Raw genomic sequence first — 18,409 nt, 5'->3', positions numbered from 1 at the left:
TTCAAGTCGAATAGTTCTTTATAAACTCGTAAAACATGATTAATTTGAAAACTTTTTCGAAAAATTGCTGAATTTCATGATCTTTCTTCACAAGTTATTGGCGTTTTCAAAAAATTTAAGCCTCCAAATGATGTTTCGGAATGTTGAAAAGTAAAACATGGTTGAAGGCATTTTTCATGTTTATAATTTATGCATTTCAAAAACCGGCTGATGTTAATAACGGATGCCAATCGCAAGTGGTGCATCGTCATGAATAACGTTTATTATGGACTAAACTTGCCAAAATTTTTGAAAAATAACGTTTTACAGATGATAACATAGTGTTTTGAGGAGCTTGTAAAGTTTTACTTTCGGCTGGAAGTCCCTTCGGTTTGAAGTCCCGTCGGCTTGTTGCCCCCTTTGGTATCTACAAAAGAAATGACACACTTACAAATAAAAACAGTAAAAGCACAAGAGCCCTGATCTCACTTCAGTACTGTCCCACTTGAGTGTTTTGGATGATATTAAAGTTTAGTTCGGAACTAATCTTTCCTCCTGATCTTTCACCTGATTTTTGATTACCACCATCGAATTTCTTGCCTTTGAACAATAATTTACTTCTCACGTCTCTTACTTAGTGTCTTGGCCGCTGAAAAAGTTTTTTTTTGGGAAGAATTCGATTGAGAGGGCAATCCCTTCCCTTGGTTGATAAGGACATGGGGGATCTTCAGATGAGTGTTCAGCAACAAGCCAGTCATTGACAGACGGACAGATTGCTGGCGGATATACTTAATTTTTTGTGATAGTCCGACTTTTGTGATCGTTCATATTTTTGTAATCGTTTTGTTTATGTCCAAAATTTCAATAGTTTCCTTATACACAACCAGGTGCGGATCTAGGGTTTTCTCGAGGGGGTAGGGGTGGGGAGTGTGCGGATTTGCAAAAACTGTCGAAAATTTTGCCTACTTTGTTTAGATCGAACAAAATGATTTCCCGAGCTCTCCTAAAGCAATAAAAAGACAGTTTTGACCACAATTTCTGCGCAAATAGGCCAAAAATAGCGTTTTTAGGCACTATTTGAAAAAAAAAAATTGCGTTTTTTGGTCGCTCGCACTCCAAGAAATTAGTAAATATTGGCGCCAAAAGAACAATTTTAGGCTCCATCTGCCAAAAATGTATATCTCAAAATAGTACAAATGTCTTTTTTTCATTTTTTTAAATACTGTTTTCCAATTGGCCTATTTTACTAGGAATGTCGAATGTGCCCAAGTTCTACTTCCCGGTTCACATTATTTATCACACCACGCAGAACAAACAAAACTGATTTGAAAAAAAAACTTTTTTCTTTTAGTTTTTTAAAGATTATGGTTGGAACATTCTGTGCTACTTGCGCAGTAACTGGCTATCCTTGTTAGTTTTTCGAATAGTTTCCAATTATATTCCCATAAAAATTTTGAAATTGAGTTAATTGCTGAAAAAGATATTGATTTTACATCCACGGCAATTTGCCTGGTATGCTACTTGAAAAAAACTGAGGCTATATTCGCAACGCAATTTTTCGTACTAACGGATCTTTTGATTAGTCAAATTACAGCCGACTAAATGTTCTGAGTGTCTGGTCAGCAAGACGACCGCTGTTAAGACGGCAACTTTTTTCATGGAGAACTTATTAAGAAAATTAAATAAAACATTGAAACAAAACCGGGATTTGTTTTCACCGCAAAGGTTTGCGTGTCTTGTATGGGAGAAGGATGTAAATTTGTGCTGTCTTTTTGGTGTATTGTCTTAACTTCCTGTCGTCTCCTTCACCTGACACCAATTTACTGGTATTTCAAATACAGTTGAAGCAAAGCTTGAAATTGTTCTGATTATATTAAAGTGTCACAATGTATGTTAGTTTCAGATGAAGTTTCAGTCAATCAACTTTACACGGTTACGTATGAGCATGATGTACAAATCGTTAAAAACAGCATCAGCATCCCACTGCTAGCGGAAATATTTGACAACATTTAAACATTTACATACGCAGGTTATCATCTAGATCTTCATTGAGCGTGATTGGTTATAACCAGGGGCGGATCTAGGATTCTCTAGGTGGGGTAGGTAGACATTTTTAGGTAGACCTAATTGATTTTACAAACTCGCACAATTCACAATGACCAATTTATTGGAAGAAATGCAAAAAACACTTATAGGTAATTTTTGTAATGTCATAACCAAAATCTTACGTTTTTTCGACGCACGGATCCCCCCAAGGCGCCTTCAGAAAAAAATTATGGTCGATCAGCCCAAAGCTAATGTCTTGAAATAGTACCCAAGTTAGGATAGTGGGCTCAGGCGGCCGAATTCTCCTTCCCCTTTAAATCCGCTACTGATTGATTATAACAGGTGAGTTCATCAGTTTTTTCTGACCTCTGTTTTTCATTTGCTGCGTTTACTGATTTTTGGACGCAGTTTTTCTGATAACGCTAAAAATTATCTATATGGCAAGAATAGAGTGGGCGAACAATATAGGTTGATTATTTAGTATGTTTGTCAGTTTGGGTTAATCACGAGATTGGGGGCAGCAGTGACTCTCCTCCCCTCCCCTTTCCTCTATTAGTCCACTCTTCAATTAGAAGAGACGCCCTCTTTCCACCCTCCCTCATAAACCCTTCAAGCTCCTCGGCTGCAATTCTGCCCATTAGATCACCCGTCCTACACAAACACATCAAAGAATGAAATGTTGATTCAACACGACAGCTAAGGTATAAAAACGCCATAGAATTCGACGAAGATAACTCAGACCAATCGTGCCTTCTGAAAAAGATCTCCGCATTAACATTCACCAAATTGGACTATAAACACCTTCAAAATCTTTTTCATTAATAACTAATTTAAACTGCAGTAATCTGCAGGCTCAGGACTTCATGATATATACGGTTCCCAAAGTTCAAAACACAATCACATGATTGTTCAGGATGAATTTCTACAAAATCTAAATATCTTGAATTTAAGGTAGTTTGGAAAATTCACAGTGCATAGAGCGAATCAGAAGGTTCGTGCAGGCACAAGGCGAACTTGAATGCATTATTTGAAAAACGAATATTTATATTCACAGATCTTATCATAAGACTTATTCAAAGATCTCATTCAAAGGCCTATTTATCGTCAGCTTTGCCTTTCTTACGCTCCTCAGTTGTTCTTTTACCTCTCCAGGGCTTCAGTAAGTTGAGCTAACTCGAAATTGTAGTAAGTTGACTTGTGTGCTCCCGCAGGGTTCAACTCCGGATTTGTACCGGTACGCATTTTATTTCTCTGAGTACAAGGTTCGTCAACAATCAAACTAAAAAATTATCGAGTATCTGAATTATTTCTGATCTGGGATCTACTAAACAATTGCTCTCCCTTTGGTGGGTGCCGGACATCAAGCCGACGGGATTTCAAGCCGAAACCTAAAACTAGGGACTTCAAGTCGAATAGTTCTTTATAAACTCGTAAAACATGATTAATTTGAAAACTTTTTCGAAAAATTGCTGAATTTCATGATCTTTCTTCACAAGTTATTGGCGTTTTCAAAAAATTTAAGCCTCCAAATGATGTTTCGGAATGTTGAAAAGTAAAACATGGTTGAAGGCATTTTTCATGTTTATAATTTATGCATTTCAAAAACCGGCTGATGTTAATAACGGATGCCAATCGCAAGTGGTGCATCGTCATGAATAACGTTTATTATGGACTAAACTTGCCAAAATTTTTGAAAAATAACGTTTTACAGATGATAACATAGTGTTTTGAGGAGCTTGTAAAGTTTTACTTTCGGCTGGAAGTCCCTTCGGTTTGAAGTCCCGTCGGCTTGTTGCCCCCTTTGGTATCTACAAAAGAAATGACACACTTACAAATAAAAACAGTAAAAGCACAAGAGCCCTGATCTCACTTCAGTACTGTCCCACTTGAGTGTTTTGGATGATATTAAAGTTTAGTTCGGAACTAATCTTTCCTCCTGATCTTTCACCTGATTTTTGATTACCACCATCGAATTTCTTGCCTTTGAACAATAATTTACTTCTCACGTCTCTTACTTAGTGTCTTGGCCGCTGAAAAAGTTTTTTTTTGGGAAGAATTCGATTGAGAGGGCAATCCCTTCCCTTGGTTGATAAGGACATGGGGGATCTTCAGATGAGTGTTCAGCAACAAGCCAGTCATTGACAGACGGACAGATTGCTGGCGGATATACTTAATTTTTTGTGATAGTCCGACTTTTGTGATCGTTCATATTTTTGTAATCGTTTTGTTTATGTCCAAAATTTCAATAGTTTCCTTATACACAACCAGGTGCGGATCTAGGGTTTTCTCGAGGGGGTAGGGGTGGGGAGTGTGCGGATTTGCAAAAACTGTCGAAAATTTTGCCTACTTTGTTTAGATCGAACAAAATGATTTCCCGAGCTCTCCTAAAGCAATAAAAAGACAGTTTTGACCACAATTTCTGCGCAAATAGGCCAAAAATAGCGTTTTTAGGCACTATTTGAAAAAAAAAAATTGCGTTTTTTGGTCGCTCGCACTCCAAGAAATTAGTAAATATTGGCGCCAAAAGAACAATTTTAGGCTCCATCTGCCAAAAATGTATATCTCAAAATAGTACAAATGTCTTTTTTTCATTTTTTTAAATACTGTTTTCCAATTGGCCTATTTTACTAGGAATGTCGAATGTGCCCAAGTTCTACTTCCCGGTTCACATTATTTATCACACCACGCAGAACAAACAAAACTGATTTGAAAAAAAAACTTTTTTCTTTTAGTTTTTTAAAGATTATGGTTGGAACATTCTGTGCTACTTGCGCAGTAACTGGCTATCCTTGTTAGTTTTTCGAATAGTTTCCAATTATATTCCCATAAAAATTTTGAAATTGAGTTAATTGCTGAAAAAGATATTGATTTTACATCCACGGCAATTTGCCTGGTATGCTACTTGAAAAAAACTGAGGCTATATTCGCAACGCAATTTTTCGTACTAACGGATCTTTTGATTAGTCAAATTACAGCCGACTAAATGTTCTGAGTGTCTGGTCAGCAAGACGACCGCTGTTAAGACGGCAACTTTTTTCATGGAGAACTTATTAAGAAAATTAAATAAAACATTGAAACAAAACCGGGATTTGTTTTCACCGCAAAGGTTTGCGTGTCTTGTATGGGAGAAGGATGTAAATTTGTGCTGTCTTTTTGGTGTATTGTCTTAACTTCCTGTCGTCTCCTTCACCTGACACCAATTTACTGGTATTTCAAATACAGTTGAAGCAAAGCTTGAAATTGTTCTGATTATATTAAAGTGTCACGATGTATGTTAGTTTCAGATGAAGTTTCAGTCAATCAACTTTACACGGTTACGTATGAGCATGATGTACAAATCGTTAAAAACAGCATCAGCATCCCACTGCTAGCGGAAATATTTGACAACATTTAAACATTTACATACGCAGGTTATCATCTAGATCTTCATTGAGCGTGATTGGTTATAACCAGGGGCGGATCTAGGATTCTCTAGGTGGGGTAGGTAGACATTTTTAGGTAGACCTAATTGATTTTACAAACTCGCACAATTCACAATGACCAATTTATTGGAAGAAATGCAAAAAACACTTATAGGTAATTTTTGTAATGTCATAACCAAAATCTTACGTTTTTTCGACGCACGGATCCCCCCAAGGCGCCTTCAGAAAAAAATTATGGTCGATCAGCCCAAAGCTAATGTCTTGAAATAGTACCCAAGTTAGGATTGTGCGCTCAGGCGGCCGAATTCTCCTTCCCCTTTAAATCCGCTACTGATTGATTATAACAGGTGAGTTCATCAGTTTTTTCTGACCTCTGTTTTTCATTTGCTGCGTTTACTGATTTTTGGACGCAGTTTTTCTGATAACGCTAAAAATTATCTATATGGCAAGAATAGAGTGGGCGAACAATATAGGTTGATTATTTAGTATGTTTGTCAGTTTGGGTTAATCACGAGATTGGGGGCAGCAGTGACTCTCCTCCCCTCCCCTTTCCTCTATTAGTCCACTCTTCAATTAGAAGAGACGCCCTCTTTCCACCCTCCCTCATAAACCCTTCAAGCTCCTCGGCTGCAATTCTGCCCATTAGATCACCCGTCCTACACAAACACATCAAAGAATGAAATGTTGATTCAACACGACAGCTAAGGTATAAAAACGCCATAGAATTCGACGAAGATAACTCAGACCAATCGTGCCTTCTGAAAAAGATCTCCGCATTAACATTCACCAAATTGGACTATAAACACCTTCAAAATCTTTTTCATTAATAACTAATTTAAACTGCAGTAATCTGCAGGCTCAGGACTTCATGATATATACGGTTCCCAAAGTTCAAAACACAATCACATGATTGTTCAGGATGAATTTCTACAAAATCTAAATATCTTGAATTTAAGGTAGTTTGGAAAATTCACAGTGCATAGAGCGAATCAGAAGGTTCGTGCAGGCACAAGGCGAACTTGAATGCATTATTTGAAAAACGAATATTTATATTCACAGATCTTATCATAAGACTTATTCAAAGATCTCATTCAAAGGCCTATTTGTCAGTGGCCTAATTTCTTTTGGCCTAAAATCATCAGATTGATAAGTTAGTCTCTGGCATAAAGCATCTTCTTTATTCCCAAAAACGTAACCACTTCACCACCGCTCCCCTATTAACCCGTAAGCAATTACCGCTATTAACGCGTAAGCAATTTAATCCGTCTTAGAAATCGTTAAGTAACTATCACCACTTTGTATTAATATGGCGTGTAGGGGGATGATTTTGAAGAAAAAAAACTAAAAAGGGTTCCAAAAATTTATTAAAAAACATCTTTTTGAAAAATTCATCAATATTTTTAAAACAAACACTTCTCCATAGAGCTTGAAAGGCAATCGGAACATTCAGCAGTCTTGTTTCTATTTCGAGCAGTCTTGTTTCTATTTCTTCTGAACAAACTATTTTATTCAACTCCCCGTGGAACTAATTTTCGTATTAACATCTGTCATCTTATTGCACAGTTCGGATCTTGTTAATTATTTTCCAACTTTTGCAAAACGGCAAAAATTCGCGCAAGTTTCAAAATTCGTATATGCTTAGCTGTTCAATTCTTTCTTAACAGGGTGGGATTCGTTACAAGTTATCATAAGGTGGAAATAGTTTACAAGGTCCCACAGCTCCTTAAAGGTTCTCAAATCAAAAATAACTTATCGGTTGACAAAAATCACGAGTAGTTTCAAACTTTTCAACTTCGCTGGCACGTTAATTAACGCTTCAAAGGACTTAAAACGGTGTCGACCCTAATTCGAAGGAACTGAAAGTTGGCAAATTATTTCAACAATTTTCAGCCAATCAGAATTGAGTGTTCAAAAATACTCGAAAATCTTAAAGAAAGAAAATAAATTCAGGCCATAAAAATTAAAAATGACTGATCACAAAATTAGCACTTTGCAGATAAATGAAATTTCAAACTTTGCCAGATCAAACACATTACTAAAAAATCTAAATTTTTACAGATACCAATTAAAAAAAAATTTGCAAAATAAAACACCAAAATTGTTGTATCAACACAGACTGTGCATGCTTTATTTCATTTTCTGCTAATTTCGCCCTGTTTACAGCAAAAACAATTCAGCGAAAAAAAGCTTCTACTGATTCTGATAGGTTGGAATTTTTCCATCATTCGGTACCTCCATCATGAGAATAGACCCCACTTAAAATACGTCATGACTCTTCTGCCCTTTTGGTTTTCCTGATATCTGATTAAATAAAACCTATTTGGAAGATTGTTTAAGTTTTAAACTCCTCCGAAACGTGTCAGCAAGAATAAGCGAACAGATTGCCAAAACACTTAATAAAAGCATCTTGCTGTATGATTGATTGATTGACGATTCAAAAACTTTAAATTATAATTTAAAACAGAGTGCAAGAAACAGAGATTAGACTAAATGTGAAAATGCTAGCCAATATGTAGGGAGGCTTCTTTTGAACAAAAGCTGAAGCAATGCAACATACTCTTAGAAAGAGTAGTCGGGTCTTTTTTTTATTCCGCCTAAAAATCATTATTTCAACATCTTGAACTTAAACTATTTTGCTTCAATCTGATTGACTAGAGTTAGCCCATCAAATCTTTGCACCACCTCAAAATGTTTTGTTCACAATTTGAAGTCGACTTATAAATCAGCCGAATTGGCTAAAAACATAGAAAGTTTGGTAAACGAGTCAAATTTATTTCAAATAAGGCGCAGAGCTCTACCCAGACCAGAAAAAAAACAGAAAAAAGTCCCAGGAAAAAAATGACCACCTTCACACCTGCTCAAGGATTCGATCTGCGACCTACTGCGGTCAAAAGAAGTTGAGCCTCACACAATAACCACACATCAACGCACGCTCAGCCAACAACAAACACTAGTCACGAGTAAAGCAGCTACATCTGCTACCAAATTGCCAATGCTATTCAGCAATTGGCACCAAATACAAATAGACACAATTTTGCCAGTAATAGTTTGGAATATAACAAACTAAAGGCAACCACAATAATTTTACATGTGAAAAAGTGGACAGCATAAAGCCACATTATGTACAAATTAAGCGTTTCAATGCGAGATCGAGTGGGTTAGAAAATTTTTAAAACCGAGTTTTTATGATTGTTATGTTGTTTGAAACAAATAGCCAATTTCGGTCATTTTGATGAACTAAAAATGCATCAACTGGGTTAACTAATTAGCATTCGAATGTCAAAGCACATGCTATCAAAACCCTCTGAAGGTGCCCCAAAATGGCGCCAATATTTGCTACTTAGTTTAGAAAAAAAAGTTTTTAATATTACACTAAGCTGACGCTAGTGTAATTAACAAAAATAATCAGCGCGATCCCTTTTTCTTTTTATATTGAATATTACAAAATCGCAAATATAAGAAATTTTGGCGAAATAAGTAAAAAGACTCGAGTAGTGTTGAAAAAAAAAGCTAAGACAATAGCTCCAAAAATAGCTCCAAAAAACAACAAAAACACGGAAATACTGTCTGGTAGAATGTACTAGACTTAACTTCCCCACTAGCTAATGTAAACTCCAAAAAAAATGTATTTAGCGTCTTGTATTCTAATTGTACGACCAAATGATTTGCCTTAATACAATTTCGAATCGATTAATCTGCCGCTTACGCGTGTTATAAGAACGCAATATATAGCGCGTTAATTATCTCGGTACTAGTTTAGAAAATTATCCCGTTCAAAAACTCGTTCAAAAGCATGAGCCCGTAAAAGCACCAATGAGCCCATTTAAAAGTCAGAGAAACGTTTTTAAAGGTAGTTTCAAAGTTTTGTCAGTCGATTGATTTTTTTGATAATTCCATTTCAAAGAAAATTTTAGTGGCAAATCTTAGTGGCCTGAGGAACCCCACTTATAAACAAGCTTTGGAATGGGACTCATCAAAAACGACGGGGCCAAACTTTTAAACGACTACCATTATCTCAATTTGGCCAAATTAGCAATTTTCAAAGCCCCATAACTTTACAAAAAATTAGCATAAGTGAAAAACCTTTTCGAATTTGAGCTCAGAATATCTTTCAAATGGTATAAATATTCGTCAATAATTCAAAGTTAAAAAGTCGAAAATTGAATGAATAAAAAACCACCCCAAGCGTAAAGTCTTTGAAAGTCGGAAAAATTATGCCAGAAACACATGCGTACTTTATTGAAAAAACTGAACAGAAGTATACTAGGAGTGTTGGTTTTATCAAACCGTACGCACTTTTTATATGCTTTTGAAAATCAAAAACTCAATATTAGCACTTACAATTCATGTTTACTTTCCGCCGTGATAAAGATACCATTCAGGTAATTAACGAGCCCTCAAACAGCAATGTCGATAAAGCATATCTCTGCTGCATTTCTACGAAGCAGGTTAGCTTATCAATTAATTTAGATTATTCAAAGTTTCGATGGCTGAAAAACTTCAGTGTTTTGCTATTCCAAAAATATGATATAACAGAAAAGATAAATCAATGGCTACTGAGAATAAATTTTGGTAATATCTAATTTTGCCGCTGATAAATTATCAAACGCCAGAGATACAACTATAAACACTTCCTTAAAAGGACTATTTTATTTATTACATCTTGGCTGAATCATCTAGTTTCTCCAGATCCAAATCAAAATGTTCCGTATAAGGAGTCATTTTTTTAAAAAACTATTCGATGAAACTTTCTTCTTTGAATTGGCAAATTTATCTGATATACCCGGAGTTTAAAAAAAAAGCCCGAGACGGAAAAAAATAACAAGCCGCAAAAAAGCCTAAGTTTCCAGATGAGGCTTCAGTTACCACAGAGTTTCAAAGCGCAAAGTGATCCAACATTTGGTAGAACCGTAAAAACATACGGACATTCGTCTCTGCGTCTAACGGTTCACTCTTTAACTTCACTCTTTTACAGTTCAAAATCAATTGAATCGCATGCAGTCTCAGAGTCAGAACTACGCTTCAATATTAGATCACCCAATGCAGATTCTGTGAATTTCAGACAAAGAGTGCCTATGAAATCATTAAACATTATGTGCTGTACCATATGATCTCAAGACCAAAATTTTTCAATTAAAGCAACCAAGTGTAGGATTCCCTCAATTTATTCAAGATACTCAAAATGCCGTATTCACCCTGCTCCGGGTTTTCCATTTCTGGACATTGATTATCGAATAAGGATCCTCCTCTTCTGGTTGTATACTCATCCTAGACCCCCTATTGTCTGGCTTTGGAGCCACAGAGGGGGGTCTGCCGGTCGAGGGTTTATTGGGCACTCTTAGCTGCAATAATGGTCCAACCATGTTATGTCAAGTTAGATAACTTACCACCTTGTGGCGAACTTTAAGCACCGCAGTCCCAACTTTTTCGGCTCTTTCCCATCATAACTCCCCCCCCCCCCCCAAAAAAAAAAAATTATACCCCTTTCTTCATGCTAAAAAAAATTGTTCTGCGGCGTTGTTACAAGGCTGAAGGAGAGTTATAATAAGGCCGTTCCGCTTTTTATGTGTTTTCCACAAGTGAACTCTTGTTTACGTTTTAGTCAAAGAGCAAAAGAGAACGTTGTCTGTGCGGTGCTTAAATCCGTCCTATATCTTCAATGACAGTTATTTGATTAATAGCTCATCATTTATGACTGTGATCGAGAATAAATTTGTATCTTTTTACGAATTTCTTGATATCCGAAAAGAGGATGATATCTCGCGCTCGTCTACATGAAAACTCCAAACAGAATGTTGAAACATCACGACGGTTAACACATCATAGTGCTAGTTTCATGAATGATATACTGGTTAAAAACAAATAAAATCAAGAAAATCAGGAGAGATTTCAAGTATAATTCAAGAATGGTAAGTTTGACGAAGAAGATTGGAGTGAGAAAATCAATAGATATAAAATAAGTGCACATGACGATACGAAACAAGACCATAACGAGACTTTTTTGCCCATTTTTGATTGCTCAGACTTGTTAAGTGAGTTGTAATAATAGCTTTACCTCGTCATTGCTGAAACAAAAGTCATGAACTCATTCGACTATGCTCAAGTTTCACTTAAAATTATTTGGTAGAAAAATTTCCACCAATACGTTCCAAATGTAAAAAGCTTGCAATTATCAACCATTTGAAAAACTTCAAACAAACATTTTTTCAAACAAAACCCCAAAGAGACCACGAAAAAGAGACAAATCAACCCATAACTTGTAAAATAAGGCTGCAGTAGAATATAGTCCGTAACAGATTAAATTGGCAACAAACTCCTAGTTGACGTGGTTTGCAATACTGTGCATCGAAAACTTAAAAATTTCATCTAAGAACACTGAAGTGACTCACAAGTTCCGGTCTTGTTCATGGATGCAGGGATCTGTCTTGGTCACTCTGAAACAAAAGAACACAAAAATTAGAAAATTATGCATTAAGTTCAGAGTTAGTTCTCGCTTAAATGATTAAGTTTTCATCGTCTTCTATTGTGATGAACTTGGGCACCTGTAGAGATGCTCGGTGCGGAGGAACTGCTTGACCTCCATCATGACTGCTCGGGAGTCGCCTTCTGTCTTGAGCATCTTCTCGTCAAATATGGAGGCCAAGTGTGTGTCGTATTGTCCCGCCGCACTCAACAACAGCTCCAAATCGGCCCCCTTGCCTCTGAGTGCCTCTTCGTCTCGACTCGACTCTACGAACTGCTCGATGGTACGCGACACCACCACCAGAGCCCGCAGCTGAACAATAACTTTAAATCTACAATTGTACATGCAAATACCTGTCCTGAGATCAAGTTTTATGCATGCATCCGTGCAAACATCAGGGCGCTCTAAATTAGGAAACTGACCAGATAAATTCAGTAAATTATGATCTTAGTAAACCGAGTAGCGTTTTGGTCTAAGTTTAGCATTTTGAGCAGGTGAAAAATTTAAAGTAATTGATAATACGTAATTTCATGTACCTTCTTTTTAAAAGAAGTCTAAATCGAATCACGAATTGATGACTTTTAATCAATTGTACAATTATTTTATGCGTATCTGCTAAAAAAAACTATCTGAGTTGTTTTAATGTCCAATTTCAATTGACCCGCTTGTAATCTCACAACCAGCTCTCATAGCTCAACCTTTGTATTATGAGAGAAAGAAAGTCATTTTTTGCAAAAAGAACTGTTTCAATTTATGTCTTTTAAAAAATTTGGCTTTAATTTAAAAATATGGTTTTTCAGTGGAGTTATAGAAAATAAACAAAAATTGTTTGCTTGATTAAGATTAGAAGCAACAGCGAATTTTGATTATTTTGTTAGATACCGCAAGGCCTTCTACTCACCAACTCTCCCAAGTATTTCTCGAATCTAAACACATAAAAAGTCGTGAGCCCTTTCATTAGCCAATTCAAAACCTAACCATAGCAACTCCTGTGTTTATGAGTAATCTTGTGCCAAAATAATGCACGAGTGATTTTTGATTGAACGGAAAATTATAGCACCAGCAAAATCATTCTCGTAAACAAAAAGCTGAAAACGCTTGAAGTTTTAGTCATGCGGTGATTATGATAGTGGAAAAATAAACATTTATTAACAGAAGCGGAGCTTGCGAAAAGACATCATTCAAGCTTTTACAAATAATGGACACTTGAGAACAAGGTTCAACGATGAAACTAAACATTTTGATGAAAAACTATATAGTTAAAAATGAAAACTTGTAAAATATGCCCTAGAACATAAAAATATCAAATTTATAGCACTCAGACAAGGAGTTGAAGCAAGAAAATAAAAAAAGCATTGGAAACGAAAAGGACTTAAAAAAACTAACAAAGAAAAATAAAAATTAATTTAAATAAAAAACAAACAATACCGACCATAATAATAAAAACAAAATAGAAAAAAAAAAACAATTTCGTATTTTTTTCATATTGTCTCGGTTTTACATGTGGTGAGATGAGAGGATCTAAAAGAATGCCTAACACTTCAGCGTTTTCGATAATAATACTAAATTAGCTATATACGACACCAGCTAAACTCGAAGAACACAAATTTCCAAAAAAATGCAGAAAACGTTTTTCATTTGTTAAAAATTTCCAAGGAAAGCGCTATTTCTGAAAAAAGCGTTTTTCTCGATAAAACATTGGGGGCCCAGCTAAAACTGGAGGTATGTATTTGATATTTAATGATTTCGCTATACTGATGCGGAACAAAAGTGTGATTTCAAAAATGAGCTTTGCCTAAAACCTTAGTTGCTTCTCTACTAAAATGAGTGACAAGAGGAGAAAATTCAGAGATAATCAATTTTCCCAAAGAGATAACAATGCTCTTGAAAAAATTAAGGAATCGCCGCTTCTACAGGAAGAATTATCGCAACCAATTTTTTCCATTGACCTTTTCCTCTCAGATTTGATTGTAAAAATTTTAAGTTAATTCAAAAAGTTTCAAATATTCCCCCACAGACTTTTTCGAAGGCTGTAGACAGAGGGGTCAAGTAAAAAGAGACTCTAGGGAAAATTGCAGGCGCACAGGTGAGTAAGCGGTCTTTCAATTGATACCCTTTTTGAAAATCAATAGAAGTTTTTGAAAAACTGTGCAAAAAATGAAAAAAATTTTCAAAACGAAAAAAAAAAAGAAAGTTCAGCAAACCAATTGGTAAATATATAACCAATTTGAAAATTGCGGAGGGCAGTGTTGAAATTAGGTTTTCCTTACAATGAACCAAAATTAGACCATACAGCCGGTAAAAAACAGGGCGAAATAATTTGGGCCGAGGATTTTTTTAGCGAAACAAAAAAAAAACAAAGAAGGAAATACGAGGTCAAGGTAAAAATAATTACAAATTGTAGACGTAAGCAAACACTAAAAGCAACATAAAAAAATGCGCTCAGCAAAAAAAAGTATTCCAAGATGTTACAACTAAGCCGACAACAGATAAGCAGACAATTAATTGGACCACAATTTTTTTGAAACAGTATATTTCCCGCTTGAAAAAAATCAGGTCCTGGTCGTCCCAGGCATATTCGTTACTTCTAGGCTGAGTTGGCCGGAAACTCTGCAAAAACTTATTAGACTATGAAACAAGATAACGCCAGAGATGAGTCCAGATGACCAGATGAGTCCTGTGAACAAAGTTATTTACAGGTAAAAAGTCTTGTACCAGATTGCAAAACCCTTGCTTTTTGCAAGGATAATGAAATACTTAACTGTCAGTTCATAATTAACAAAAATTTATTAGAATTATTTTTACTCAAATACTACTTTCCGTACCCCTAACTGGGCGCAACTTGGGCAGGCGCCCCAAAGGTGGCAAAAAATCAAGCAAAAAAAATAAGTTCGGGAAGGCAGTGACAACCTATACAGAAACCAAGATGCACCGAAAAAGCAACAGAATCGAAAAAACGGCAAACGCAGCTCTTAAGTTGGCAAAAGAAAAACAAAAGAGAAGGTTATTTGAATCACGACGATAAGGGCTTTAATATGATATATCACTCGATCAATTCCAATAAACATTTGGGGTACCTGTCTTTGCGGTGATGCAAACCAATCGAATGCAATGGAAAATGCAGCTGTTAAATTGGCAAAAAATAAGGGAGTACTGAACGATAACAAATCAGCAGCAGTAAAAAAAACTTCGTAGACTACGGGATTTGATCTTGGACAAATCACTCAACGTGTTGGCTTCTAGTCCTCTTGCGCACAATTTTTTGATAGATATCAGAAAACAAACAAAAATGCTACAATAAAGCGGATATAGTTAGAAATTATGATAAACCATAACTGATAAAAATATTGCATTGAAATGCGCCACCTTCTTTGGAAACAAAAGGACTAATCTTATAATATTACGCTCACTAGCTCTCTTGTAAAAATACAGCAAGGTAAGCCATGCACTCACGTTTGCTTTATTTGTTTGCAGCTGTTTGAAAACTTTTTAAAATTTTCAGTTGACTGCAAAAAAAAGCTAGTGCCCGATTATAGAACACTGACTATCGCAGGCAGGGGCGGATCTAGAATTTTCTCGAAGGGGGCGGAATTTAAAAAAAAAATATGAAAAATTTGACCAACTTTTCTGCTCCACATGCATTTTTTTTTGAAAAAACAGGCCAAAAAAGCGTTGTTAGGCACTTTTTGGAAATTTCGGCCAAAAAATTAGTATATTTTGGCACCGAATGCGCCTTTAGAATAATTTTAGGTTCAGTCAGCCAAAAATTAATATCTCAAAATAGTACAAAGGGGGCCTTTGGGTCGGCAGGGGGTCGAAAATCCCTGAGGGGAGGGGGGGGCGTGGGGACGCGTCCCCCCTAAATAAATCTGCTGGTGATCGTAGGTGTAAAAAGAAAAGACTGCTCGTATATCAGGGCTAAGCCCTGAATGTTCCGTATGCACAGGAAAGTACAAATAAAAAGTTTTTTGGCTGAATAACTGACGAAATAATCGGAAAAAAATACAAAAAAGTTTTTTTTCTTAATTTTAGCCCCCAACACGCTATATAAAATATAAATGGAGTGTTTAGCACCTCGTGTTGTTTTAATAGGACTAAATTGCAGGCCTTAACTCAATTTGGAACGCTTTAATTTACGCGCACGCGTGTCATAAGAACCCAATGTATAGCGCGTTAATTATCCCAAATTGGCCAAGCTAGCAATTTTCCAACCCCCGTAACTTTAAGAAAAATGATCAGATAAAATATCTTTTGAAATTTGAGCTCAAGAAAACAAGATCTTCCAGATGCTATACAAATTCCGTCAAAAATGCTTCGTTGAACACTCGAAAATTGACTGAATAAAAAACCAGCTCAAGCATAAATATTCCGCACGTTCTTCGAAAGTCGGAACAATATCGTTTGTCCAAAAATCTAACTGAAAGAATATAAAAAGAATACTGACTCGGCTCTCACTATTTCTTTTCCAACTCGCTCTCTGTACTGGGGCGACAAGAAAGCCTGAAACACAACAGAACAATTAATACTGGTTCGGTTCCCACAATGAACGTCCATAGCTCAAGTTTATAACAGAGCAAGAGGTTCCAAAACTATTTCAAATTACTTGCTAGTGGACTTACGTTATTACCATAGTTAAAATCAGGCCGCAAGAAAAGTAATTTCAAGAAAAGTAAAAGGTACCATAAAAAATTGGGAGGAACGTTTGTCTTCGGATGCTTTTATTATTTTGTTTTCCACGCAAAATCAGGTACAACAAATAATCATCAGAATGGGTCGAGTGATATATCATATTAAAAACCATTCTGTCGTAAGTCGGAAGACCTTAAAATTTTTAAGCTGATGAAGAAAGCTTGCTTGAAAAATTTTTAGTCTAATTTCGACGAGAAATGTAATAATTAAACGCAATTCTAGTTCAAGTTTAACGTTACTTTACTTGTTAAAAATTCTCATTCTGCCGCTTTCACCTAATTCATTTAGCCTTTACAAAAAAATAGTCAATCAACCAAAAATAACTTAACCAAAAAAATGGAAAAAAAAACGGATTTTTTTTGCATTTCTCGTTATTTTTATAGATAAGTTTGGTCTGATCATTCTGTGCTATTTGAACAGCAACCAGCTATCCTTGCAACCGGCTACCCTATTCCACGAATTCTGTTCCGACTCTCAGAGTCGCGTCGATGCTATTCCGCGACCGATAATACCATGTACAGGGACATATACTCGCGGGCATGGTGTGAGCTTATCGACTTACAGTCGAGATAATCTGAAAAACAGTCTCAATAGCTGGAAAATCTGAAAAGAAATTTTGATAGTTCGCACTTAAAATTATAGCCTCACACCAAATATTAATTGATTAAGCAAGTTAAAGGTGACTGTCTTCTTGCGCGGTCAGAAAAACATCACTTCGAAGTTGAGCGAACAATAATAATACCAAGAAAAATGAGATGGACAAAGATGGAAAAACAAGATACAACCTCAAAAATTAAGCAAACATCATCAATACCAGGAAAATGAGAAGGGCAAATTAGGAAAAAGAAGAGAAAACTCACGAGGCACTGTTTCTTGAGCCCACCCTGGATGGGCGATATGATTTTCGAGATCAGTTCCATGAACGCCCTCAGAGTCTGCAGCTGTCTGGCAGGGTATGATTTCTGCTCATGGAACTGGAAGTAGATATCGCACACAGTCTGCAGGAACCGAACCAGTTCAGTCTTGGCCAATTCACACGAATGCTTGATTGAAGGCTGAACATATTCTCAGATAAAATTAGACATATTAGACTGAACGAAACTTATGAAACGACGAACAAAACTTACGTGTGTAAATACTAAATAACAAAAAAATCATGTTCAAATTAAGAATCATGCAGTCATTGCGTCGTGTCACATAATGCAAAAAAAAAGTTATTGTGACTCAATTTAGTAAAACCTGATTTGGCCGGAACTCTGGCTGATATTCGAGCTCTGGCAGTATACAAACGAGGATAGGAAGATAGTAATAAATTAAATAACATAGCTTCACTCTGTTTTTGTTTAGTGGTAGTTATTTTGGTGCAAATTTTTATTGATATATGATTAATGTTCACTGAAGATAAATTCTTCTGGTTCATGTCAATATCATTTTCAAGGATTTTTAAGTCAGTCAATGAAAAAATATCACCAACTGGTTTAGCCATGGCTATGGGCTGCCATCTGCACTTTCCAGGGTACAGCTCTGTATCATTACGGTTCACCAAGTTCTGTTCTGTCAGTTTGTACTTAGTCACCTTCATTCCAAACACCTGCAATGAACAAAAAACAAGAAATGAAATCAAGTTGCCACGCAGTTTGGTAAAAACCTACTTTTATTTTAAAGGTCGCCTTATTTTATTTCGGCGCCAGAAAATGTTGAATCAAATTCAAGCCACGATACTCATGGGGGCCTCGAACCAACAACCTTTAGCTTGAAAGGAGCAACTAGCATTCTGTGGCTTATATTTAATTGAGAAACATTTTTTCGA

General features: G+C 36.0%; 2 protein-coding genes across 5 annotated transcripts in view; both read right to left on the bottom strand.

Annotated features, from left to right (window-relative positions):
- The window catches only part of LOC134840753 (serine-rich adhesin for platelets-like), a 181,998-nt gene that overhangs the window by 69,300 nt on the left and 94,289 nt on the right, over positions 1-18,409 (bottom strand). The gene's annotated exons all lie outside the window — the stretch shown is intronic.
- The window catches only part of LOC134839789 (uncharacterized), a gene marked incomplete in the record, with an annotated part of 166,686 nt that continues 153,524 nt past the window's right edge, over positions 5,248-18,409 (bottom strand). The window contains 7 exon segments of the mRNA XM_063855411.1: positions 5,248-6,103; positions 11,837-11,881; positions 11,990-12,222; positions 12,812-12,836; positions 16,355-16,410; positions 17,460-17,654; positions 18,074-18,190. Of these exon segments, the coding sequence (XP_063711481.1) occupies positions 5,956-6,103; positions 11,837-11,881; positions 11,990-12,222; positions 12,812-12,836; positions 16,355-16,410; positions 17,460-17,654; positions 18,074-18,190 (819 nt within the window).

This window comes from Symsagittifera roscoffensis, chromosome 2, assembly GCF_963678635.1.
Source record: "Symsagittifera roscoffensis chromosome 2, txSymRosc1.1, whole genome shotgun sequence".
Taxonomy (NCBI): domain Eukaryota; kingdom Metazoa; phylum Xenacoelomorpha; order Acoela; family Convolutidae; genus Symsagittifera; species Symsagittifera roscoffensis.
Note: the sequence above shows the minus strand (reverse complement) of the source record. Positions and strands in the feature narration are given on the sequence as shown.